The 27,499-nt window shown below is 37.5% G+C and overlaps 1 protein-coding gene across 1 annotated transcript in view; it reads right to left on the reverse strand.

Moving 5' to 3' along the window:
- USH2A (usherin) overlaps positions 1 to 27,499 on the reverse strand; it is a 991,863-nt gene that overhangs the window by 780,183 nt on the left and 184,181 nt on the right. Inside the window, exons 13-15 of the mRNA XM_036755334.1 lie at positions 27,049 to 27,232; positions 12,421 to 12,584; positions 5,975 to 6,133 (exon numbers count right to left, since the gene is read on the reverse strand). Coding sequence (XP_036611229.1) covers positions 5,975 to 6,133; positions 12,421 to 12,584; positions 27,049 to 27,232 — 507 coding nt within the window. The remainder of the gene's footprint in view (positions 1 to 5,974; positions 6,134 to 12,420; positions 12,585 to 27,048; positions 27,233 to 27,499) is intronic.

Consider the following 27,499-nt stretch of genomic DNA (forward strand, 5'->3'; position numbering starts at 1 on the left):
GATTTTGAGAAGAGCTCTTTGTATCTTCCCTTCAATCAGAGGGTGAATACAAGGAGCAGAGGGTACTGATGAAGTGTCAGGAACAGGGTTGATGTGATCTTACAGGATGATTGACACATTCCTGAAGGTTCCTGAAGGCGTGATGAAGTCCAAAGGAAGGCAGCCGGGTGGGAATATAACTCCCTATAATCTTCCCTGGTCAGGGCATATTTGACATAATATGTTTGGTTCTAGATACCACATTTTAGGAAATTCATAGACAAATTGGAGCATGCAGAAGAGGGTGACTGTAGTAACAATTTGGGTAGCAGCTATTGTGTGGTGTAAGACCCAGCAAGACCAGCAGCAAGACCCGCCGGCACAGGTTCTTTGGTCTGCTTTACTAAGGAAAGCAATGTTAAGGAGTTAACAATTTTACTTTAATCCCACATACAAATATCATCATTCACTTAGTTCTGGAGGAAAAGCCAGCACCCTGAATTTCAGAGCAAATACAAACATACATTAGAAACAGACCAATTCACAATTCATAGTTACCTGGAAAGCATCAACATTTGGGTTGACAAGCCAGGAGGTTCTTAGAGCAGCTGCCTAGAGTCTCCACATCAACACTCCTCCAGGAGTGAGAACCCCAAGCAAACAACTCTGTTCTCTCTTCTTATACCATCCTTAGACATCATCTGATCAACTAGAACGTCATCTAATCGACCAGAACTTAGGTGCATACCATTAACTCTGGTCTTAGCAACTCCCCTTAGGGCCTTGGGGGCTTCCCACCTCTCTCAAACTAGTGAACTAGTTTGCTAACCAGCCTGGGGCTTCACACCTGAGGTTTAGCACCCAGTTAGACTCAATCAAAGACACTTAATCAATTTAGCATTCTAAAACAGTAAAAACAAAAAAGTCCCACCTTATTTACCAATACAGTGACCCAAATGATGAAAGGACTGGTGAACATGTCACATTGGAATTGGTTGAAGGAAATGGAGATGTTTAACCTAGAAAAGAGAAGACTTAGGGGATACATGAAAATTATCTTCAGATCTCACAAGAACAATTACACATAAGAGAGGGACCGGACTTGTTCTGTTTAGCCTCTGAGGGCAGAACTACTAATAGGCAGAAATTAGAGAGGCAAATGTAGACTTGATGTCAGGAAAACTACCTAACACTTGGAGCTGTCCAAAAATGAAAAGGAATACCTTGCTAAGTAGTGGGTCCCCCTTCACTCAACACTGAAAAAAATTCTTGTGAGGGATGCCATAGAAAAGACTGTTGGTTAAGTACTGAATTTACTAGATGGCTTCTGAGGTCTCTTCCAGCTTTTAGATTCTGCAATTCTCTGACTGAACTCTATCCTATTCCTGGCTCATAAAAGGAAGAAATAACCACACAGGATTCTTCAACATCCTTTTACCTATAATATTCAACTTAAACAATGTGGTAACATTCCTGGGTAGCACTCAGAATAACCACATTAAAAATAATCAATAGAGAGAAATGAAATACTTATACATTTCTGTCTTATTTCTAATGAATCTGAGATCTCAAATATTTCATTTTTCATACCAAGTATATCTGGTTTGTCTCTCAAAGAGAGTTGCCTCCTGGGGAACACCATGGTCCATCAGTCCAGTGAGCAAAAGTCCAAAAGTTATTTTAATGAGGAATTCTATAATGTCCTCATTCAAAACATCAAGCTATCTTTGAAGGCAATACTGTTAATTTTCCTTGAAAAGTTCAATGCTCTTCCAACTATAATTCCAAACTCTTTTATTTAACCAAAAGATCAGTATTCATCCAGCTGTATATAAGTAGTGTTTCCTTTTCATATTACATATGCTACACACACACCAAAACTACAGTAATAAACATCAGGGTGTTATTGGAATGATACAAAGTTCTGACAGCATTAACAAATTGTTCTTACTATTCAAATGCCATCATGCAGATGATTTTCACATCATTAATTACAGTGATTGTCAAGAAATGTCAGAATTGTAATCTTTTTCACGAAAACTGTGGTTTTAGAAAATAATGGCTTGTTAAATAGGATTATATAAATGTCTGATTAGCGAACTAGTACACAGTTATTGTGTAAGAAACTATTATTTAGATACTAGCTGAGTGCAATCATGAAATAGTGTCAAAGCACTATATTCCATTTTAATGTTCTATAAAATGGATCATATTATGTTGCCATGGTGAAATTTGTCTCTAGGTACAAAGGTATTTCAGACAGTTTTTCAACTTTAGTTCTTCCACTGAATTAAAGCTTATATGGGAAGTAAGACAATGTGATCTCAAATGGTCATATATGAAGATGACACCATCATTCATAAGTGATCTTCAATTACAAAGTACAATTATGTACTTTTTAGAAGTGATTCCAATATTTCTGTACATATTTTTCTACTCTCATGGAAACTGAAGTTTCAGGACACCTGCATCATGCTGTTATTTGGAAGAAAACAAACATTCAAGTGGCAGATTTTTAGGCCACATTGCCAACATAGCAGATGTAGACAGATGTTCATTTCCCTTTGCAATCTGCATCTCTTTTGAGTACAGAGTTTTCCCCCACAACTTCAAAGAAAGCTTAGAGTACTTAAGAGAGTATAACTGTAAGAATTTTAAACATGACAACCTAGGCTCATGTCAGAGGTAATAAAGCTACAAAATGTAACCTACAGTGATATGTAAAAATAAAACATTATGATGCACATTTCAAAATTAATCAATATAGGACATCGACCTATGGTGGGAAGAACCATCACTTTAACCACTTTAAAAAGGATATACACAGAACCAAGAGCATACTGAGCTTTGTTTTACATAACTTTCCAAGTCATCATTCATTTTTAAAGTTCTGAATGCAGCAGAAAGCAAGAATTGATTCAAGTCCTTCCTAGTGTTTCTTAAATTGAATGACTTGCTCTAACAAAATACAAATAGAATCATACAACAAAGGGGTAGAAGAATGTCCCAAATCTTCTAGTCTACCTCTCTGTCTCCATGGAAAGGGTAGCTACACTGAAAATAAATATTTTTAAAGATAATGAATAAGAACAGTTAATTGTGATTTTAAAAGTCTCTGAGCCCCTTTAGTTATCTCCCAGCTTAAAAAAATGTCTTTAATTTCCATCCAAAGCCCTCTTCCTTCAATTAAAGTTCATTTTGTTTTGAAACTCATGGAAACCTGACTTCTCCCAGAAGATACCGTGTCCCTCTGGGTACTCCTCTCATGCCCTTGTACACATTGATCCAGGATGAGGAGTAGGTGTACTTATTACTTCACATTACCGCTGCTAGACCTTCCTTCCCTTAGTAACCTCTCCTCCTTTAAGATACATGCCAACTAGCTATCTAACCCATGCCAAAGCCTTGTTGTGGTCATCTACTGGCTATCAGGTCTACGTTATTACTCTTTCTCTCCTCCTTTATTCCACTCTCTGATGAGAAACTGGACTTTTGCTTTGTCAGGACCAATCCACGACCTTGTGCCTTTGACCCCATTCCTTTCCATCTCTTCCAGGAACATAGCACCTTTGATAATTTCATTTTGTATTCTCAGTTTCTTATTATTCCCTAACTCTTTCCCTGCTGATTACATTTCCAGGCCTCCTGTGCCTTAGTAAACCCTTCACTTGATCCTACATTCCTCTCAAATTACTGTCGTCTCTCTTCTCCTTTTCACAAACTTCTAGAGAGTTGTCTCCAATTCCTCATCTGTCACCGACTTATCAACCTTTTCCAATTGGACTTCCAACACCATTCAAGCAAAACCACTCTTTCCAATTGCTAATCACTTCTGTTAAATACAATGGCCTCTTCTTATTCCTCATTCTACTTGACTTGCTGAAACTTTTGAGAACTCCTTGATATTTTCTCATCCCTTGGCTTCTGCTACATTGTTTTGTCTTGGTTTTCCTTCTACCTGTCACATTGCTCCTCAGTACCCTTTTCTAAATCATCTTCTATCTCTATCCATTAAATGGGCATCCCACAAGGTTCTAACCTTTGCTCTCTTTTTCTCTATATATACTTTATCTTGTGATATCATCAACTCTCATAGGTTGAAGGACCATCTGTATGTAAATCATCCATACACATACACACACACACACACACACACACAAAATTGTGTGAATCCAACCCTAACTTCTTTCCTGAACTCCAATAACACGTTATCAACAGCCTGTGAAATATGTCTACCTGACTGTTCAGTTGGCATCTCAAAGTCAACATACCTAAGTTAGAACTCATTTTCTCCACTCACCACTCAAACCCACAATCCAGATTCATAACCTTCCAGGCAGTCTTGACTTCCCTCTCCTTCAATCCCCATAATCTAATCAATTGCCAAGCATTGTCCACTCCACCTCTATAACAGTTAATAACTCTATCTCTTTTCTTTTGCTCACATAACAATTGCCCTATTTCATACCCACAACATTTGTAACTAAAGCCAATTGAATCATCTTGTACTCAATCATAGGGATCCCAGTCTCTTACCCTTTGGAATCTGTTCTCTATGTAGCTGCCAAAAGAATTTCCCTACACGAGAGACCTGGACATTCCATTCCTCTACTCAAAAAACTTTATTATTTCCTATTGCCTTGATATTAGATTACAAATTCCTCAGCTTAGCATTTAAAGCCTTCCATAATCTGGGTCCCACTTACCTTTCCAGATTTTTTCATAGTATTTTCCTTCATGTGTTTGATGTTCCAACCATATTAAGCTCACAGATCATATTTAACTCCATCACTTCTTTATATAAACTGACCCATGTGCCTGGAATGTGCTTCTTCACCTTTTAGAACCAATAACTGCCTTTAATGTTTAGTTCAGGTACCACCTCCTACATGAAAGCCTTTCCTGATTGCTCCCAGTAAGTTCTGTCCTTCCTTGAACTATCTGGCATCTACTTAGCTGTGGATATGACACATCTCCAATGGAAGAATGAAAATGCCTTAAGGACAGAGTCTTTTATTTTATATCCTCAGTGCCTTGCATACTGTAGTTATTTATTATTTGTTGAAATTATTAGAATGTTATATTGAAACAGTCAACATCAGACATTTAAAGTCTGTTAAAGATTCTTAATTCATTATTGAGTCTTAGTTTCCCTATATTTTCAAAATGGAGTTCTTTAACATTATTTACATTTTTGAAAAGACGTAAAGCTAAAACAATGTTATTTTCATATATGTGTATGTATGTATATAGACATACATACACATATGTATGTGTATCTGCCCATCAATTTGGAAGTGGCTTACAAGTTGCGGTATATGATTTTGACGGAGAACTACTGTGCTATAAGAAACAATGAGCTCAATGATTTTAGAAAAACATGAAAAGATTTCCACGAAATAATGAAGAGGCAATGGGGGGAACCAAGAGAACATTGTATACCGTAACAGCAATATTTTTTTAAGAATGGCTTTGAGTGAATAAGTTATTTTGTCTGTTATAAATACCCAAATTACCATATAAAGAAAGATGCTATCTGCATTCAGAGAAAGAATTGATAAATAGAAGTATAGATAGAATAATTTTACATAGCATGCACACACACACACACACACACACACACACACACACACACCCCTATTTGTGTTTAATGGTAGTCTAATGGTACCCTAAGGCCGGGGGAGGGGCAAGGAAGAAAAAAAGAAAAAAGAGAAATTTACATGATAATTTTGTTGTATACCTGAAACAAATATCAAGTTACAAGTAGATTTGCAGTTTCATGTACAACCATCTTTTTATTTGTACTATGTTATGCAATTGCTTGCTTTATTCCACAAATTAAAAATTAAACTTAAAAAATCCCTTGTGAAAAAAAGGCTAACAAATGGAGAAAAATCACCAAAATCCCACTCTTCAGAAACTTCAGAAAATGAAAATTCTGGATTAAATACTCAATACAGTATACATGGCTTCATTTTCAAATACTCAGACTTACCGTATGGGTACTTATCTTCAGTCGTGTAAATTTCAATACCATCTCTAAATAAGCTGTAAGTAAGCCAGTGGGCATTTGGGGAATCAGGTGGATGCCAGGAGAGATTGATAGTAGAAGAACTTTGAACTTGTCCTCTGGGTGGAGGTTGCTGGGATGGAGCTAGGTTACAATGAAGAGAGCATTTATAAACAAAGGCAATCAATAAACACGCAAGTAAACTGGAGTGAAATCAGCAGCCAAGAGGTCTTTCTGATTCAGAATTACTTTATCAAAAAGACATGTGGTTTACCAAGACATTAATAAACAAAGCTAATGTATCATGAGCTCTCTGAAACAAAGCTTTTTATCTATCAACATAAAACAAATCGGTAGGTCAAAGTAGCTGACATAAATTTAGTTGAAAACCCCACCAAAGTCTATGATCATAAATGCCAAAATTTTCTAAGAGCTTTCTTCCTGACCCTTATTTTCAGAGTATATCCAAAGATGGATAGTGCTTATCTTACGTCTGCTTAATTCACTTAAACCCCCAAATGACTGAGTTTAATTAAAACCTGAAATTATAAGCAATGTAATTTCTTGGCTTTTTAAAGAAAATTTTCTATTACATTGCTGCAACAGTCATCTCACATCTCACTTCACAGAGTAAAAAGGATCCTATTTGGGGATATGTATGGCTATTGATCTTAAATCGCAGAGTTACTATCACAAAGCAACAGACATACACATTCAATGTAACTATCGAATGATGAGAAGGCATACCTCAAGGCCAGATGGGAAAATCCATCTCATTGCTTTGTAGAAAGGAAAACAACCACATAGTAAGTGCTTATTATGTGCCAGGGACTGAGTTAAGCCCAGAAATTGAAATATAGACAGTTTTTTGCCCTCAGGGAGCTTCCGTTCTAATGGAGGAACGTAATATTACATTTATAACTAAATAACTACCTCACAGAATCACAGCACCCACAGGTCAGAAAAAAAAATTTGGAGATCATCTAGTCCAAAACCCTACATGTTGAAAAACTATTCTTATTCATTCTCTCTCTCTCTCTCTCTCTCTCTCTCTCTCTCTCTCTCTCTCTATCCAGACTCACACCCCAAAAAGTATTCATCCAAATTCATGTTAAACAGGCAATGTGACAAATAACTCTTTACCTCATGGAATAGACTATATTATTTCTAATTTCTTAGAAAAAAAGTTTTCTCCTGATATAATATCTCCTCACACTTTTACATTCTCCTCAAGTTACTGGAGATGTTTTTTTTTTCAAAAGTTGTCCAAAACAAATAAGGAAGCATTTCCTGCCTATCCCTTCTTTTCAAGGATACAGCACAATCACCCCATTTTCCCTCTTTTGGATCTATAAGTCCACAGATTTTAAACCGAGACCTTACACATCATATACTCCAATCCCCTTATCTTGCAGACTGGGAAACTGATGTCCAGTGTGATTAGATGACCTGTCAAAGGTCATATAACTAATAAGTAGCAAGTTGGGATTCAAGTCCAGGCCCTCTGACTGCTAGAGCAGGCATCCTATCAGTCACTAGATTGTCATTTCCATCATGTCCATGAGAAAAAGGAAAAGTTTTTTTACCCTTCCAAAGGTTGATTATACATACCCCTTCCACACTCGCACTTACATTGACACCCATAAATTCGCAATGAATATTTGTCAAACTTCACCAAATACATTAAGCCAGATGCCATGATAATAATAATATAAAAGTGAATATTGAAATTTATCTTTACATGTAATTTGAAAAAAAATATGATACTATAAAGTGGGGGAAAATAATACCAGCTAGCATTTACAAAGTGCTTTGAAGTTTGCAAAGTGCTTTATAAATATTATCTCATTTTCTCCTCACAGCAATCCTGGTAGTAGGTGCTATTGTGATCCTCATTTTATAGATGAAGAAGCTGAGGCAAAAAGAGGTTTAGTGACTCATCCAAGGTCTCGCAACTGGGAAGTATCTGAGGCTATATTTGAACTAATGTCTTCATGATTGCAAGTCTCTTACTCCATTCACTGTGCCCCCTCACTGTCTCTAATGTAGTTTGCTGACATATTTTCCTGCTTCAGCTCAACCCCCATAAACACTTCGCATCTGTTACTACTTCTTCCACGAAATTTAAAATCTAAGAACCATATACAACGAGAAAAAGAATGGCAGAATTTTTTGATAAAGGCTTTCCAATAGATTTCATCACCGATTCATCAGTACTAAGGGGAATTCCATAATTATGATACAATAATAACATTCATATAGCCCTTTAAGATTTAAGAAACATTCTCCTCACAACAACTCCATTTCACAGATAAGAAGACTAAGTCTCAGAAAGATGAAATGATTTGCCAATGCTCACACCTAAGATTACGCCACAGACAGAATTCAAAAGTCTCCTGACTCCAGGTCCAGTATGCTATACACCAGGCTGCCTCCATATCAGTGCAACAGCCTAAAATATTTTAAGACAATTGCAATGAGAAAGGAATTTCAGAATCAATTAATGTGAAATGTGGAGAGTTTCAGACCAGTTCCAGTTCCAGACTTGCATAGACCTTTCCAAAATGATACCACTCTGCTAGCCTGATAGCTAGTACCAAGATTACTTTCTGAAGAAGCATCACAATGGATATTCATTCTTCCCCTTCCCTTGGCCTGAGCTTTTTTTTCCCTTATGTCACAATTCCTACAAACCATGATCCTGGATGAATATGGATCTAAAGGAAGAGTAAGTAACATTAACGATAACATATGAAAATACAATTATTGACAACCAGCACCCTATACTTAAAGACCTAGGGGGCTTGCCCTAGGCGAAAAATCTCCTTTGCTGACTATTGGTGGTACGTTTGATCACTTCAGTGGGCCTGTATTTAGGCCTCTGAACTAAACTGTCTGTAATTGCTCTAAAAAGTTGTGAGACTCAACTATCTACAAGATAGCCATTCAAAAAGGCCAGCAATTCTTACCTACTTGGTATTTCTAGCTTCTTGTGGAAAAAAAGGAGACTAACTCTAGTTACCATTATGTATATGAGAAACAATATATGTGTGAACAGATAAATAGACGGATGGACAGAAGGAAGGAAGGAAGGAAGGAAAGAAGGAAAAGAAAGAAAGAGAAAGAAAGGAAGGAAAGAGAGAAAGACAGAGAGACAGAGAGAGAGACAGAGACCTACCGATATATACAGGCAGCTAGATGGTACAGTGGGTAGAATATCAGACTTGGAGTTAGAAAGACCTGAGTTTATTTGCACCACAAACACTTACTAGTTGTGTGACTTTGTGCAAATCACTTAACCATTCCATGCCTCAGTTTCCTCATCTGTAAAATGTGGATAATAATAGCACCTACCTTCCAGAGTTATTGTGAGGATCAGAGGGGATTATTTTGTAAAGTACTCTGCAAACCCTAAAGCCCTATACAAATGCTAGCTACTGTTATCATTATCATCGTTAATTATATAGCTATCTGCATATAATAAGAAACATGGAAGATAAAGGAGGTAGAAAAATTGACCTTAATACTGCCTTTCAGCTTCCTGAAATACCTCTAATACAACTCACAGAAGACTGTTTAAGTCTCATGCCTAAGGTCCCAGAAGATGAAAGCCAAAACGATAATTTGCATGGAATAAAAATTTCCTTGGCAACAAGAGTTCATCTGACTTAGTCTTTCAACATTTACACATGATTATTTGTTGTGATAGCCTCTGACTAGGATCTTGTCAGATTTCACAGTCTAAGCAAACCATGCCTGGATGGCAATGAAATGAGAAATTCTGAAAATTCAGCGACTGAAGTCTAATGATTCAGTGAGTACCACCCGGCTTTCTGAGAGGGCAATTTAAAGTCCCAATTGAGATGGTTCTTGGGCCAGACAAGATATCACATGAGCTCAATGGGACTCTGACTAAATATGAGTTCTTCCAAACCCTTAAGAAGTTTTAAAAATTATAAAGTTAGCATGGTGCTAGTTGCCACAACGGGACCAGTAGCATATTTTAAATTCTAGGCTCCTAAGTTAAATTCAGCAAGAGGACCCTTTCCGGATGACTGTCCCCCCAGATAGTTTTACCATGTGTCCTGAGGGATTCTTCCTTTTATGGGTTCCCAGAACTGAAAGGGCTTTCTCGGGCAATAAATATATCCTCTAATCCTGACTAAATTTTAACCAAGCAATTATATTATCCTTTAATTTCTTAAGGGGGAAGGCATTTTTTTCAAGTTTCACAAGCATTGATCCTTAATAATAAAATACTATAAAATAAGAGAAGCTTAGTACAGTAGGATCTTGCTAATTCCCTGTCAGTCAATAACGAAATCCATTATATTTATTGTTCAAGTGAAATACACTTCATTTCAACAATCAAAGAACATCTCAGTCACATAACTAGTGACTGTGACCTTTGTCTGGGACGATTCTTAAGACTTTGTCTCATGATCAAGAATAAGCTCTTAGACTTTCAGAGAAGATATTATATTGGAAAGCGAAGTTGGAGCATGTGTCCAGTATCCCCACAAAATTACTGCCATCTACTTTTACATTGAAGTGAATCAGAAAAAGTAACAGGGCCAACCTCAGAATCTTTTAGCCCTAGTTATGTGTAACGCCAATACTAAATTCAGTTTGAAAAATTTCACTGAAACCCATACCCAAAAGGCACACTTGAAATAAGCTAAAAACAGTATTGCATAATAGAAAAAAAAGCAAAACTTTGCATTTGGAGCCATTGGTTTTGGTCTCAGGTCTTCCCCTAAAGAGTCGTGTGACTTCATGGACCTCAGTTTCCATATTTGTAAAATGAAAAGATTAGGTGAAATAATCTCTGAAGTCCCTTTGAGTTTTAACATCAGCCTATATGTTTAATCAATTACAATGAACAGAAATTTGTTACTTGCCCACTATGACCTAGATGCTATATTAATAAGCAGAGTCATTGAATAGAATAATTTCCCATTTGTGACCACATAAAAACATAGACATTCACAATGGTGCTTTTCACATAACATGCCTTAAAATGTGCAGGCAAAACATTGTGGCATGAGCATTCTGGTGCACTGGAGTTAGGAAGACCTTAGTCCAAATGCAGCTTCTGATACTTACTAGCCATGTGACCCTGGGCAAGTCACCTAACCTCTGTTTGCCTCAGCTTCCTCAACTGTAAAATGAGGATAATAATCGTACTAATCTCCCAGTGTGCTTGTGAGGATAAAAAAAGAAGTTATTTGTAAAATGTCTAGCACGTTTTGGCCACTAAATAAATGCTTGTTTCCTTCCTTTCCTTTTGAGTAAACTTGAGGCTGAATAGCATAACAGAAGTCAGGAGGGAAACTTGATCTCCTTCCTACAATACTAGTAGGTAGTAGGTACCTTAATGTCTCTAAGCCTCAGTTTCTTTGTCTGGAAAATGGAAAAAAAAGAGTTGGAATTAGAGCTGTGATGTGTCATTGTTACCAATAAAGGTCACCACCTTCTATGCAGCTACTCCCAGTCTGAAGGAGTTGCTGAAGTCCCTGAGAGGGTAGGCAGCTTCCCCAGGGTCACACAGCTGGTAACTGTCATATGCAACACTGGAATCCAGGTCTTCCTGGCTCCAAGACCAGCTCTCTATCCACCAGAGTCTAAACCATACAGCTTCTCAAAATGAGAATAATAATTATCTTTATTATTGGTATTGATATTACCTATGGCAACTACCTCCCAGGACTGTTAGAAGAATCAAGTAAGAAAATGTGTACCAAGCATTTTTTAAGCCTTAAAGCACTATGGATGTCAGGAATTGTAGTTATTATTCATTAAACAAGATACAAAGGCAGACTGACCATTCAGTCTTGCCTCCACTCCAGATTCACCATGGTTGCCATGGGGGTGATACTTACTGACTCATTTCTTCCTTACCCTCAAGTGTACAGGTGGCACAACAACCCACTGGCTTGTGATGATCTGCTATCAATTGGGACATTTCCTAGCATGAGTACTTATAGATGTCTCAAGAGGCCATATGGAACAATATGTGTCACACAATATGGATGCTACCCATCAGGCATCCATATAAATACATCCTATAAATACATCTTCACCTTTGAAGAAGGTAGTGATATAAGAACTTGACAGGGATAAGAAGAAATCTTCCATTTGTCATGGAATTAGAGGGCTGAAAGGAATCGTGATTGTAAGGGAATAGAGTCAATTCTTTTCTTTATAGGCAAGATCATACTCAAACCATTAACTCTAGATGAGGATAACCAGATCCAGAAAAGTAGGTCCCATGACTCCCTTTGATAAATGATCTTTGTCTTTCACCTATATTTCCCCCGAATTCAAAACAAATCCAACTTTTCTCCTCAGTTCTTAGTGAAGAAACATGACTTGCATGTGTCAATTTAAAAAAAAAAACTCAGTGCATCTTTTAGGCCCCATGCACTTACTTTTGCTACAACCAAATAGGTTTTGAATATCCAAATGACTTGCACCAGGAACACAATCATCACACTTTAAGCCAGTTACAAACTGTTTACAGAAACATTGACCAGTGACCGGATGACAACTTCCATTCAAGGCTCCAGGGAGATGACAATTGCATGGGTGGCATCTGTAAATAAAATAAATAAACCATCAAAGGACAAGAACATTAGACTTGATCACCTATGTTAAATGTCATTTAGAGTAGACCAAAAGCTTCATAGGGTAAGATAACCCATTTTTCCCATGAGATAAAGAATTGATAAATGCAACCCGAGTGACTCAAAATCTTGCTCACACCTCCCTCACAAAATCTTTCCTGACTTAACTAAAGTTCTTGTTACAGGAGCTGTGTCTTCTAATTCTCTTTTTTTGCACTCTTCCAAAGCATCTAATATAATAATCTACTCAGCGGTATTCTATTAAGAGAGACTAGCTCTCTCACAAAAGACTTACCTGCAAAATCAATAAATATATATTTGTTAAGTGCCTACTATGTGCCAGACACTGTGCTAAGGCTTTAAAAGACAACACCTGCACTCAAAGAGTTCACTAATAGGTGAGACAAAAAGGAAATAAATATGGAGAAACAACCTATATACAGGAAAAATAGGGAATAACTAAAAGAGGGAAGGCACTGGAAATAAGAATGTTTGGGAAAGGCTTCCTGTAGAAGGCAGTATTTTTAGTTGGGCCTTAAAGAAAGCCAGGGAGGTCAGTGTTTGGAGTTAAGGGGGGAGAGCATTCTGGGAATGGGGGACAGTCTATAAAAATACCCACAGGAGCATCTTGTTTATGGGACAGCCAGGAAGCCAGTGTCATTGGAATGAAGAGTAAAATGAAAGAATTGGACTAGATGACCTAGAATAAGATCCCCTTCTAGCTCTAAATCTATGGTCCCATGATCCTTTTAATACAGTTACACTAAACTTATAGAAACAAAAGAATGCTGCAGACATATTAAAATCAGCCTTTGACAAACCTCTCTGATAGAAAGGGAACATAATATAGTACGACGGAAACAGAAATGGAAGTAGAGTCAGAGTCCTTGGATTTAAATCTTGACTATGCTATTTAATATCTGCATGATATTCAGCAGTTAGCTTAGCAACTCCAATATCCTCATCTATAAAAATCAGGGGATTATACTAGCTGGCCCCATTCAAGTTCTAAATTCTAATCCTATTATATTCACATGGATAAGAAATGGGCTGGTGCAGTTCGGTGGATTGCCTCTGGTTGAACAATGGAAACCATATAGCAATGGTTATGGATGGATACAAATCTGGTGGAAGGTTTTTACTGGAATGTATTTCATAGTTCATTAGCACTTGTTTTTCTATATATAGGACGAGAGCCACCAAGTCAAGAACCCAGACCGATTCACATATGAACATAATCTCATGACACAAAACGATGCAGGAAGAAGCAAGAATCAGCATACCACAATAGAATTGTTGTGCATTTCTGGTCTCTTATAGATCTCTCCTCAAACTTTCACCAACCCCTGAGAAACACCAACGTTCAAGTACCATTGTACTCTCCACCCACCAAACTACCTCACTACCAAATAAACGTCAAGTTCATTCATATACCACCATTCACAGGTCAACAGGCTTCCTAAATACCTTGGCATTCCTAAATACACTGATGAAAATAGCTTCACTGTCAACCTCCTTCCTCATCAGCTGCTCCTGTAACAGTGAGAGGTACTGAGGGAATTTTCTCTTCAGGCAGCAAGTTAGAGTAACTTGGATATTTCTCTATTCCCCAAGCCCACTGCTTTCAATCTCCTGACATAAGAAGAAATATGTCAACCGTCTTCAAGTATTTGTAGGATTGTCTTGTGGAAAAGGGATGAGATTTGTTTTGGTTGGCCTCAGGGGAGAGCTAAGACCAATTAGTACAAGTTACAAAGAGGCAGATTTTAGTTTAGATAAGTAACAGACTTTCCTAACTGCTGAATGTATCCATTAGTGAAATGGTTGGCTAAGAAGGTGGTGAGTTCTCCATCACTGTAGAGTTCTATAAGTGGGAGTTAGATAACTACTCATTAAGGGCGAGAGATTTGCGCTTCCCAGATAGCAAAGAGCCCTTCTAATTCTGGATTTCTCTAGTTTCTTTTTTAAAAAAGCACTGGATTGTTTTCAGAGAAAATGGCTTTAAACGTTTCCAGTATTTTAACATACTTGAATTTTCATGGTTTATTTTGTGCAGTAAAGGCCTATTTTTCTAAAATGTTTGAGGAATGGAATTCTGAGTTATCAAATATATTCTATGTGGATTATTAATTTTCAAAGAAATAGGATACAATAAATGCATTTCATACTCAAAATTTAGGGAGCAAATTTAAATCTTTGGTATTCAGAAAACATATAAGGACTACTTACATTCATCACTAATTATCATTTTGCAGGAGTATATTATAGCTGTAGGAGACTGGGCCGAACTTTAATAATAATCCCATGACAAATTTTGAACACTGATAAGTTGAATAAATTTCTGATTTTTGGTTTGTCTTTTACACTCAAAAAAAAAAGATGCAGTCATTTTAAAAATAGCATTGTTAGTTTTTTTGTTATTTAAGATTCCTGATAAACATAAATTTAATAAATATGAAGGCTTTGACAATACTAAATAATCTCTTATCTCAGGAAAATAACAAGAAAAATAATAGCCTCCACATGATTCAAGTCAAGCCACAAACTTTTTTCTATAATACAAGCCCTGGTATTGGCATGCCCTCATCACTCAAAGGAGAGGAAAAAGATCAAAAGCTCCTTGAGGGCAGGGACTTTTCTGCCTTTCTTTGTATCTAGCACTTAACACAGAGCCTAGACTATAGCAAGAGCCTGATAACTGCTTTTTGACTGATTGTCCATCTAGATGATACTGAAAGTCTTTTTAATGCACCCTTTTCAAGCCAAATCCAGCCAGCAAAAAATTATTAAGTTCTTTTGATGTGTGAAGCATTGTGTTAAGCACTGTGGGAACAGCTTCTTCAGGGCTTTTTAATTTTATTGCATGATATGGTAGAGACAACAGCACCATCTTTCTATCTCCTCCTCTCTGGGAACCAGAAGAACAATCCAATATTTTATGTACAAGAGAGGAGAGCACGTTGTCTTACAAACATAATCAATATTCTCTGAGTTGATTAAAGGCAGTTGATATAATCTAAACTTGGGCAGATAGGTGACACACTGGATAGAGGGCCTGGCCTAAAATTAGGAAGACTTATCTTCCTGAGTTCCAATCTGGTCTCAGACACTTACTAGCTATATGACGATGGGCAAGTAACTTAACCCTGTTTACCTCAGTTTCCTCCTCTGTAAAATGAGCTGGAGAAGGAAATGGCAAACCCCTCCATTATCTTTGACAAAAAGAATTGGATATGACTGATATGACTGAACAACAATCATTTAAATTAAATTTAAGGAATTCCTTCATTAGCTAATGGCTTATTTAATTTTTTTCAATGCTATAACTAACTTTTAAATGTTCGTACCCATGCAGAACCCTGGCACATGCATTCCAAAGAGCAGTGCATGATTCAAAAACCATAACTAGATTAGAAAATCTTTGGGATCAAGGACTGCTTTTCATTAATAATCTGTATCAATAAAGTGCTTTTGAATTTACAAAAAAGAGTTACAACAACTCTTTAAAGTAGATAGAGCAAATAGTAAGGGCTCCCATTTCCAAACAAAGAAACTGAGGCATGTAGAATTTATATGACTTGTCAATGGTCACACAGCAACTAAATGAAAGAGCTAGGATTCAAATTCAGGTTTCCTTACTTCAAAATCAGCTCTTTCTAGTATGCTACATTATATAGCCACTAAAGCAATGTTTTACAGATAGCAGGCTCAATACATTGAATGGATGAATGAATTAACCGATTTATCTTTAGAATGATGCATGACTTTTTTTAAAAGTCATAAGAGTCAGAATGTTGTTTGACAAGTTAATATCAGGATTGGCATTCCCTGGGCAGATACTAACTGATGATAACGAATAGTTGTTAAACATTTAAAAATGTTTTACATACACTATCTTATTTGGGCTTTACAACAACCTTGTGGGGTAAGTACTATAGACACTTTTATCTGCACTGAGGCACATAAAGGTTACATCGTTTGTCCAGGGTCACACAACTCTTAAGGGTCAAAGGCAGGTCTTCCTGACTCCAGACATTACCCTGTTTTCATTATGCCACATTGCCCCAAACTGATAGTAGCTGTAAAAAAAATGCCCCAAATCAGACAGTAGGGCCTAAATATGCAGGCAACAAAGGGTTGAATTGTTGAAGAAGAGTTCCTTGAAGAGAAAGTCTCCAGAGCCAAGTCTAAAATCTTCTTTTATTATGATCCAAGGGGAATCCAAATCTAAGTTTTCCAATATTTTTCCTTGATATTCTTCAAGAATCTATAATTTAATCACTGAGCACCCCACTCCACCAATATGAATCACAAGGCCTCCAGACATTCATGAGTTCTGATTGCCAAAAATCTTCATCACCTGGAGAACAACCTTCTGGTGATGAGCCTCTCAAACTTGGCTAGTTGGGTCCTAGGCTGGCAGTCAGACAATTTATCACTAAGCCCTTTCTCAAAGACTTCCAACTTCATATGATTGCCAACCTTGTACTCTACTGAATAGCCTTCAGGAACCCAGGGTTACCTCAACACTGTGATAAGACATTGGGGTGGAACTTGTCTGAAGGAAGTGGTTTTCCCCTTTATGCATCAAATGCTGTATTATTTTCTTCCCTTCTCTCCCTCAGGTGAGTGACTAGGAAGAATAAATGTAAGCTTGTATGAAGGCTCAGTGCTAACTAATGGGGGATGGGGGTTAGTGAGAGTTGGAGGCTAGAGGAAAGAAAGAAAACTTAATAGTAGGTCTCAGAGACAGGAAAAGGGCACAAAAGTTTTGTCTTCATTTTGTATGGGGAAGATAGCACTGAAAAACCGGAAAACTATAGATAATTGTCCTCAATCAACCTAAAAAAAAGGACTATAGAGCTAGAGATCCATAAAATATGGCAGGAAGCTAGAGTCTCAAGAAGAAGAACAAAATTATCCCATTCCCCATCACTTTGACCTTCAGAGAACATCATGGTAGAAAACAGACTATGGGGACAAAGAACCTGTCTGAGAAGCCCTCCTTTTCAGAACTGTGATTTAGAAATTATTATGCATCTTTGGAGCTAATGGTTTTTCATTCAAGGGTCTTGATTTTGTTTTCCTCCTTTTAATAAAATTTTAAGAAGAAGCTAGTTGCTGTATTTAATAGCAAGACAAGAGTTCGAATCTTACCTCAGACTTGATGGCATAATAAGATATCTTCTGGGTAGCTAGGTGGAACTGTGGATAGAGTGCTGGGCCTAGTCAGGAAGACTCACCTTCCTGAGTTCAAATACAGCCTCAGACACTCACTGATGGTATGACCCTGGGCAAATCATTTAACCTTGTTTGCCCCAGGTTTCCTCATTAGTCAAATGAGCTGAAGAAAGTAACAGCAAACCACTCCAGTATCTCTGCCAAGAAAACCCCAAATGGGGTCACGAAGAGCCTCTACAAGATAAAGAACAACAAAATCTCTTCCAACTCTAAATCTATTATTCTGGTTTGTGATCATAATCTATGATCTGATGACTTGGTATCTGTTCTACTCATTTAAGAATTAAATTCTAGACTACTTTTTGTTGTTACTTAGCTAAGGGTGGAAGGAAGAATACAGTGTGGTAGAAGGGAAAGGCTGGAGGCGAAAGACCCAGGTTCAAAACCTGTCTCTTCAATTTCAGCTTCCTCATGCATTAAATGAGGGAGCTGGAATCAATGACCTGAAAGATCCCTTCCAGGTCAAGATCCATAATGCTATGAAAATACTAAGATATAGAATGAATGCACTTTTCAGGTCTGTATCAGATACTAGGGGTTACTGGGCATATATATTCTCAGGTTTCCCCAAGTAAAATTACCTTTACTTGAGTCAAGTTACCTTCAAAATTAAGTCCAAGTCAGTTACCTTCTCTTGAGTGAAGAGAGGTGACACATCCAGAGAAAGAATTACAGAATCTGAATGCAGATTAAAGCAAACTATTTGCTTTTTTTATTTTGTTTTGTTTCTTCTTTCTCGTGGTTCATCCTACTGATTATAATTCTTCCTTACAACTTGACCATTGTGAAAATATGTTTAATGTGAAGGTATATGTAGAACCTGTATCGGGCTACATGCCATCATGGTGGGGGTGGGGGAGGAGAGGGAGAAAATTTGGAACTCAAAAACTTGTGGAACTGAATGTTGTAAACTAAAAATAAATAAATTTAAAAGGAAAAAAAAAGGAGGGGAGAGGAGAACGTTCTCCAAAGCTTAACCAGGCCCTGTTCCTGACACATAAGTCTGGGAAACTTAGTTCAGGCCACTGAAATAATATCAGATACCATATTTTCAGTTCTGCCCAGTGAATATAATAAGACATACCATGTAGTAGTAGTAGTAGTTTGTAGTTAGTAGTAGTTTGAGATCAATGACTATACAGGAACTATAACCAGTGAAGAAAATATTAGGGAACAAACTATCGACTATGCATCTGCAATTTCTGAGCCTCAGATTTGCTCATGAAAATTATTACACTGGCATTTTATTAACTATGATAGGAACTGAAACGTGTTACCTCCAAAAAGAATTACTCTAACAATTAGCCCACGGCAATGGCATTGATTAGCATAAGCAATTTTGGCACCACAAATTATTAAGAACAAAAAAATTGCGTATGACTAAAGACCACCTTTAACACAGGGCTCTTCGTGTGGCACATTTAAAACAAGTTTAAGGATATCATTCCCCTATCTTTTCTATCCATCAAAGGTCTTTCTTTATTAGAGTTCCTCTCCCCACTGCAACTCTGATTGTGTGATCTCCTGGGTAATCATTCAACACCCTTAAAAAGGCTGATAAAAGCTAAAGCTGCAAAATAAACTGCAAATTTGTTTTATGGACTAATATCCCTTTGGGAATAAATAAAGTACATTCTCTCTTGGAAACCACTATACTCTAGTTTGCCCTCTCTTTTAGAAAAAGGGAGAGAAAAGGACATGTTGTTTTTCCTTTTCAAAAACCTGTACTATACTCTTTCATCTATACATATAACCTCAAAATCCCCCTTTCATATAGTGAGTTTTGCTTATGCTATTTAGTTATTTCCACAGCTAAAGAAAACTGCCCTTTAAAAAAATAAGATTGAAGAATCCTGGGGGAGACAAAGATGTTTTATTTGTCCTTAATTTCATTTCACGCTGTTACTTAGCATATATGGTTTGTGTGTATGTGGGGGCGTTGATGTTATGGTGACACTCATAAACATTGAGAGACAAGCTTCTGCTCTTGCAACAATTATTTTACTGCACCACTTACAAATAAGGGTCTCCTGAGTATTTCAGTTTTCATTCCCATTCACTCATGAGACAATCAAACTTATTTCACATACAGTACATTTACAGTAATGGTTCCCAGTGTCTAACATTGTTCCTTTCCTTGATGCAGCTCCCTTCTCTCCCAGCCAACTACTACTCATCTAACTTCACTGTCACTCAATCAATATCCATGGGATATTAACCTCCAGGCCCAAACTAAATAAATCCCTTCTCATGAAAGCATACTATATTTTGAGTAATTAAAAATGACTGTGCCTTTATAGCCCCTCATCCAGGCAGAAGCCTGACTCTTGTGATAATTGGTTGCTTTTGGTTGGTGGGAATTCTGCCTGACAGGAACCTTTAGATTGGATCCACTCTAAAGGCAGTTGTTTGTTACTCTAAAGGCAGTTGTTTGTTCCTCTAAAGTAAAGATCATGGGGGAGGTCTTGATGATTAAGATTTAAGTACAATGATGCCTCCAAATTTCACAGACCCACAAATGTAATTTTCTACATTCTCTAGGACTGTTTACCAAATAAGCTACAACTTTCATGTCATTTTATAAATGCTTCCTCCTCAAGAGCTCCTCCTAAATGAGATATATCTCACATTTATTAAAACAGAATTATATATAATAAAAGAAAAGACATTTTCAACTTGGAAAGAGAAAAACCAAACTAAGATGAATTGCAATATTGATTTTGCCAGGATAAATGGTTTTTGTAATATTAATATAAAGAAACCTTTATTACATTGACTCTCTAGGTACGGCTCAAGCTTCTCCCACAATCTGTTTAAAATCTTCATTTTTCATCCTTATGGGAAAACCTCACTTGCTAAATGGATTTCATAAACAGTAATCTGTCAAGATTTATATAGATAAACAATTTGTGATGTTTATTGACCAGTTCATTACAGTAAACAAAACAGGAGTAAAGCATTGCTAATCTTGGCCAGCAATCATGACCATTATAGCTCTGTTTGGACCCCTATGTAACTCAACGTTGCCTGAGATACAAATGGGAAAACAGTTAATTTGCCTCTGTTTTTGAGATCACAAATCTCATATATTTTCCTCTCTCAAGAGCTTCCTCCCCTTCCCCTGACTCAGGTGTGCAAACAGAAAGGGAGTCAGAACCTGTTTACTATTATTAGAGTAATACCTCCATTAGGAAAAAAAAAAGATGCATTGGAAAAATACAGTTTGTTGACAGAAGCTTTGTTTTTGAAAACAGAAATAATGAAAAAAAAGCATTGGATTTAGAGTCAAAGGTCCTGGGATTAAATCCTAGTTCTCCAACTTACTCCCTACAAATGACCTTGGGCAAGTCAATTAACCTATTTGGGTCTCAGGTCTTCATCCCAATGAAAGAGTTGAATTAGATAGATGCTAAGGTCTCTTCCAGCTCTAAATATGTGAACCTATGAGTAGAGGGCAAGCAAGAGGAGACTACCTCCCTGGCTAGTTTATCTTCTAGGTCACTAGACTAGGTCACTTCTCTCTCATTCCATGCCTTTCAGCCATGGAGGCCATTTTCCAGTGGATAATGGCTTCCTTGATTTCCTTCAAGACTCAACTCAATCTCAACTTTCTCCAAGAGGTCTTTCCAAGTCCCCCTTAATACAAATGCTTCTCTCAGAGATTACCTCCCATTTACATGGTATATCTTGTATATACATAGTTGTGTGTGTGTATCACTCCATTAGAAAGTGATCTCTTTGAGGGAAGGCACACTAGTTATGCCTTTTTTTGTGTCCCTAGGGTACAGCAGGACTTGGCACACTTAATAAATGCTCTTTTATTAATTGAATGGCTGACTGAAAGGGACATTAAAGATCAGTGAGTTGAAAAGGGACTTGATCAAGGTTACAGAAGCAGCAAGCAGTAGGGCTGGGATTCGAACTCAGCATGCAAACTTTTTTTTTTATAAAAGCACATCTTCTGTCAATGTTTGTTGTGTGATCAGACAAGCCCCACATGTTGCCCAATGAAGTCTCCAAGTTTCCCCTGGACAATAACACAAAAGTGTGGAATCTTCAAATACAAAAGGGTACAATTTTTCAAATTTGCCAAGGGTACGCAAAAGCTTTATTTCAGTCCCGGTGCACCCTCAAGCTTCCACTCTTACAATCATAAGCCCTCCGAACCTGATTGAGGGGTTCATAAATTAAGACAATCTTCACAAAACTGGGTACCTGGAGCAAAACGTCATGGGGCACTATAGAAGAAGCTCTAAGTTTTGACCCACAAATCCTAACCTGATGGAAACAAGGTGGGAGGCAGGGTGGGGGGTGGGGAAGCTGCTGGAAGTTTGCAGACTTAGATTTGAATCCCAGCTTTACTATCTACTATCTATATGACCTTGGGCAAATCACTTAACCTTTCTGTGCCCTAGTTTCCCTATCTGTAAAATTATATGAACAAGATGGCCACTGAGGTCCCTCCCAGCTGCAGATGTATAATTTTTCTAAATTACCTCTAAGGTCCCTTCAATCTCTAAACCTATGGTTCCATAAAGATCTCAGCTAAGTGCTCTAAGGAGAACGGACTAAGGTATTGGGCAGAATGCCCTATATCCTTTGGGGAGCAACTGAGAATATAAAAAGTTCCCAAATCTGTATTGAAATTATCACTTTTTCCCCAATATTTTCTATTACCATATTATAAAAAGAGACAAGTTGACAAGAAATGTATCTGACTACTTTATTCTAATTTACTTCTTTCAGTGATCTAGTTCTGACAGAAAACTCCAACTGAGCACAATTTGAATTTTGCATGTCATCTCTACACATGACCAAATGTCATATTAAAATGTTCACATATAAAAAGAAGGGCAAAAGTGCCCTCCCAAATTTTTTGGGTCACACACAAGATTTCCTTTGCATTCATCCCAGGGGAATGCTAGTGCCTTGAGGGCAGTGACTGTTCTTCTTTGGGGTTTTGTATCCCTAGCACTAAGCACAGTTCCTGACTGTGCTCAATAATTATTTTTAGTATAGTGGAAACAATGCCAGATTTGGGGTAATACGATCTTAGGTTTTAAATCTGCCTCTGCCACCAATTTCCCATGTTACCTTGGGAAAATCACTCCACCTCTTGGGACTTCAATTTTCACATCCGCAAAATGAGGGGGTTGAAGTAGGTTGCCTGTACATACCCTTTTAGCTTTAATGATGATTCTGTGATCTTATGGATTGATTTAAAGTCTTAAAAGTTTGAAGTAAGTTATATAGATTCCATGTATAGCCTGGAGTCTGGCTGTCCTCGATTGAGGGTTCAAGGGAAAAAAAATAAGTTACAGATACAATTCTGCTGATAATAAGCAGAATAACTAGTTTTCAACATAAGGAATTTAAGACTAAGTCAATGAGTATTTATTAAGCACCTATTATGTGTCAGGAATTATGTTAATCACTGAGGATACAAAGGAAAACAAACAGTCCTTCCTCGAAGTAGTAGTAGTAGTAGTGGCAGTGGTAGTAGTAGTGGTGGTGGTGGTGGTGGTGGTGGTGGTGCCTATTATGTGCCCAACACTTTGCTAGCCATTTTTTACAAGTATTATCTCTGAGCTTTCAAGGAACTCACAGTCAAGGTTACATACAAACAACATATGAACTAGATATACGTAGCATAAAATGGGACTAATCTTAAAAGGAAGAGACCAAAATCAAGGAAGGAGGTCTGAGAAAGACTTCTTGCAGAATGTGAGATTATAGTTGAGACTTAAAGGAAAACAGGAATGCCAGGAGGCAGAGACAAGGAGGTAGAGAATTCCATGGGGAACAACCAGGCAAGATGCACGGAGGCAGGAGATTATATTCAAGGAACAGTGAAAAGGCCAGTACCACTGGATAGTAAAGAAGATTGAAGAGCCAGGTTATGAAGGGCTTTCAAAGACAGAGAATTTTCTATTTAATTTTGGAGGACATAGGGAATAAGACAAAATAAGATCCAGGCATTTTCTCTGGCTGTCTTTTATGCCTGGGCCACACTTGCCTGTTTGTCTCTGCCTAATGACCTCCCAGGCTTCCTTCAAGTCCCAGCTAAAATATCATCTTCTACAGTAAGCCTTTCCCAACTGCTCTTAATTCTAGTGCCTTTCCTTGGTTACATATTTCCTATTGACCTTGTATATACTTTGTTGGTACATTTGCTTGTTAATTACCCAGTTAGATTGTGAGCTTCTTGAAAGCAGGAACTGTCTTTTGCCTCTTTTTTTTAATCCCTAGCACTTAGCACAGTGCCTAGCAGATAGCAGGTGTTTAATAAACATTCAGCGACTGACAGAGATGGCATATCTGTTTGGAGTTTAGAGTATGATATGGACAAGTATAATATGGGGAAAATATGCTGGATTATACAGAATAGGGAAGGTGTGCTTAGTCAGTCAATAAGCATTTAGTAAGTACCCTATGTGCCAGGCTGAGAATCCAAGACAGAAATTATTGTCACAGGGCAAGTGAAGATAGCATTAGTAAATTCAATGTGTTAAATATGGATCTTAACTGTAAGTTGACAATTGTGGGAAAGTTGTTGAACCTGGTTCCTTTTGTATTCCATTATTTGAGGGTCAAATTCTATTTACTTTTATATTACAGTGATTTTCAACGGACCAATTGTTTTGCTTCACTGTTTTCTGTGCTGATTTTAGTTGTGTTTATTTCATGTGTCAGAAATAAATGGAGGGCATTTTAGTCTTAGATCAGTTTGTGGGCATCTCTACCCCTCTCCCATTGTTCTGTTAGGTGTCTTTTGAAGAATGAACTACTGAAGAAGAAAAACACAGGTGGTTTGTCAGACTGGGTAGAAGGAACTTGTTTTGGCTCTAGGGAGCATGAGAGGAATATAGAAGAAAGGAACAAAAGGAAAAACATAAGATATAACTGAATAAAATGAAGGGAACATGAGGGAGAGCAAGAAGAAATGACACCTGTGAAAACTAGTGGAGGGTCTTTAGGGGATGCTCAGCATACTTCAATAGGAAGGGCAGATGGGTATGCGATTTTTTTCTCCCAAACAAAAGAATACAATGACTCAATACATGAGTTTAAGTCAAGTCCCAGGCCTAAATTTTCTCTTGCTATGTAACTATATAAATTTCCTGAGATATGTGGATATTCTTCCCTCAGCCCAAAAGAGATAACCACATATTTGATAGTTCCCCATATTTATAGCTATTTCTGCACTAAAGCTTAAGAGTATTTTGAAACAGTAAATGGCATATGTACAATAACAACCAGAAGTCATCAGGGAGATTTCCACATCTTTCAAGAAATGAAAAAAAGACACCGTAAAGATAAAATGAATTTTTATCATTTTCCAACTATAAGAGAAAGAATAAATCGAGTCTTTTCTCAGGGTCCTACTTCCAGATTCCCTATTGACCTTTCATGCTAAGGAATTTCCTTTGTAATGATGATCAGTGCTAAAGAGGAAAGAAAAACCAGAAATCATCAGTTACCCTTCAGTAGGGGAGTCATTCCAGATGCACACACATTCCATATGTCGAGTTTTACAAAAGCACGATCATGCTTATATCCTTTGGTGACACAAGGGCACCACAGCTTCATTTTCCTCCTCAGCTCAAGGGGATACAACATGGCACTATGTCTTAGAGGAGAAAGAAATCTCCAGTGTACTCACCTTGCTGATTCTGTTAGCCATAATAGAGGGATTTTTCTCCCATAATGAAAATACAAAGTATGGAGAAGTTTTGAAAAGGGATGGTGGGGAGTGCAAAGGTAATCTCACCATTCCAACCTACTCCTCAATTCCTTTCTATTTCTTCCTCTGTCTCCACTCCCCCTACCATACATCCTTAAGATCATAGATTGAGAGACAGAAAGGACCTGAGAGGTCAACAAATTCAACATCTTCAAGTAACAGATAAGGAAACTGAGAACCAGAAAGGTTAAGCTAGTTGCTAGGGTCACACAGCAAAGTTATGTCTGAGGTGAGATTCAAACCCACATCTTCCTGATTGCAAAAGCCGCTGCCCCACCTACTACACTACTGATACCCACCTTGCCAAAAAAAGATAAAAACATGGGTTTGAGTCTTGGAGAAACAATGCGAGTGTCCACACCACCTTCCCCTACCCATAGGGAGGGCATACATTTTCCCTCATTTACCAGCTAGATTTTCAGCTTGTATTTACCCTGTCCACACTCTAATAGAGGTGTTAATGAGTATTGGCATGGCCAAAAGGCAGGCAGCAGGAGGGAAATGAGAAGATGAAAAGAGCTTGGATAATCTACAAACCCTTGAATAATCAGCAGTGGACTATGTACTAATTTAGGGGTTAGTCAGTCAGCCAGCAATATATGTGTGTGCATATCCTGAAAGCCTGCTGGGTGTAGAGCACCTTCGTAGCTGCATGGGGATGGGAATAACAAAGAAATAGAAGTCACAGTTCCTACCTTGGAGGAGCTTATAATCTTATGGGGGAAATCAGATAAATACACATAGAAATGCTGTAAGGACCCATTTTTAACAGCACACAAACGAGTGCAAATTAATACAGTATAAATATCTGTTTAAAGGCAGAGGAAGCCAAATATACCAGATTCAAAAGAGTTAATGAAGCTTCAGAAAATGCTTAATTTATTTCTAGTCTATACCTTATAGACTGAAAAAAAAATAGCTCACTGGTAAAAAAAAAAATAATACTGTAGAAAAAACAGGCATGCTCATCTGCTAGAATTTAAACCTCTAGGAGAAACAGGAAAAACACCAAAGCAGTCAGCATGAGATGATAGGAAATAAGTTCAGGGAATCTATAGTGATAATAGGGAGTGACGGTCTTTCAGCACCCAATAGTTCTGAGTGTTGGAGTTTTAAGAGGCTGACATTTGGGAATTTCTGTAAAAAGGGGGGAGGGGGACCAAAACTTCACAGTAAAACCCCAAGCTTCAGAAAATAGTCTTATTTAACACCAATCATTTTTTAAAGCAACTGCCTCAGGAAACATGCAGAGAGCCCTGTGACATATTTAACATCAGAAGCAGAGGTCAAAGAGACAGAAATATAAGCATGTGAGTAAATTGAAAGGTTTACCTTTTAGAGGAAATGTTTTGAGGCTGCCAATAAAGATTTCAAAGTTAGCAAGCAGAGGTAATTGCCAAGATAATTAAATCAGAAACATTTAATTATTAAAACTAATAGATGTTTACCTCCCAGCCAGAGGATCAAACCCAAAATAATGGTCCTTGCAATGGTCACACCTCTGTCCAATAATAGAAGCATCTTGGCAAATGCACTGACCAGTTAGGCTATTACAGACCTGATGAACTGCACCAGCTGTATGGCATGAGCATGGCAGGCAGCCAGTTTTATTGCCTGGAGAAACATAAAAACCTAGGAATAAAGAAATCAAAATATTATAAATTGTTTTCTTTTCTGTGCCACCAGCCTCCCCCCACCCATTTTATTGGTCCAGAATTATGATTTTATCAGTGTAGGGAACTCCCGGTATGGAAACTCTCTCCACTGGTGACAATTGGTAACTCATCAGCAACTTAGATCATAACATCATAGATTTCAAGCAATTTATAATCTTAAAGAGAGTTGCCTGGGGTCCTGAGAGATTAAGTGACTTGCTCACGGTCATACAGCTAATATTTG

Source organism: Trichosurus vulpecula, chromosome 4 (assembly GCF_011100635.1).
Source record: "Trichosurus vulpecula isolate mTriVul1 chromosome 4, mTriVul1.pri, whole genome shotgun sequence".
Taxonomy (NCBI): Eukaryota; Metazoa; Chordata; class Mammalia; order Diprotodontia; family Phalangeridae; genus Trichosurus; species Trichosurus vulpecula.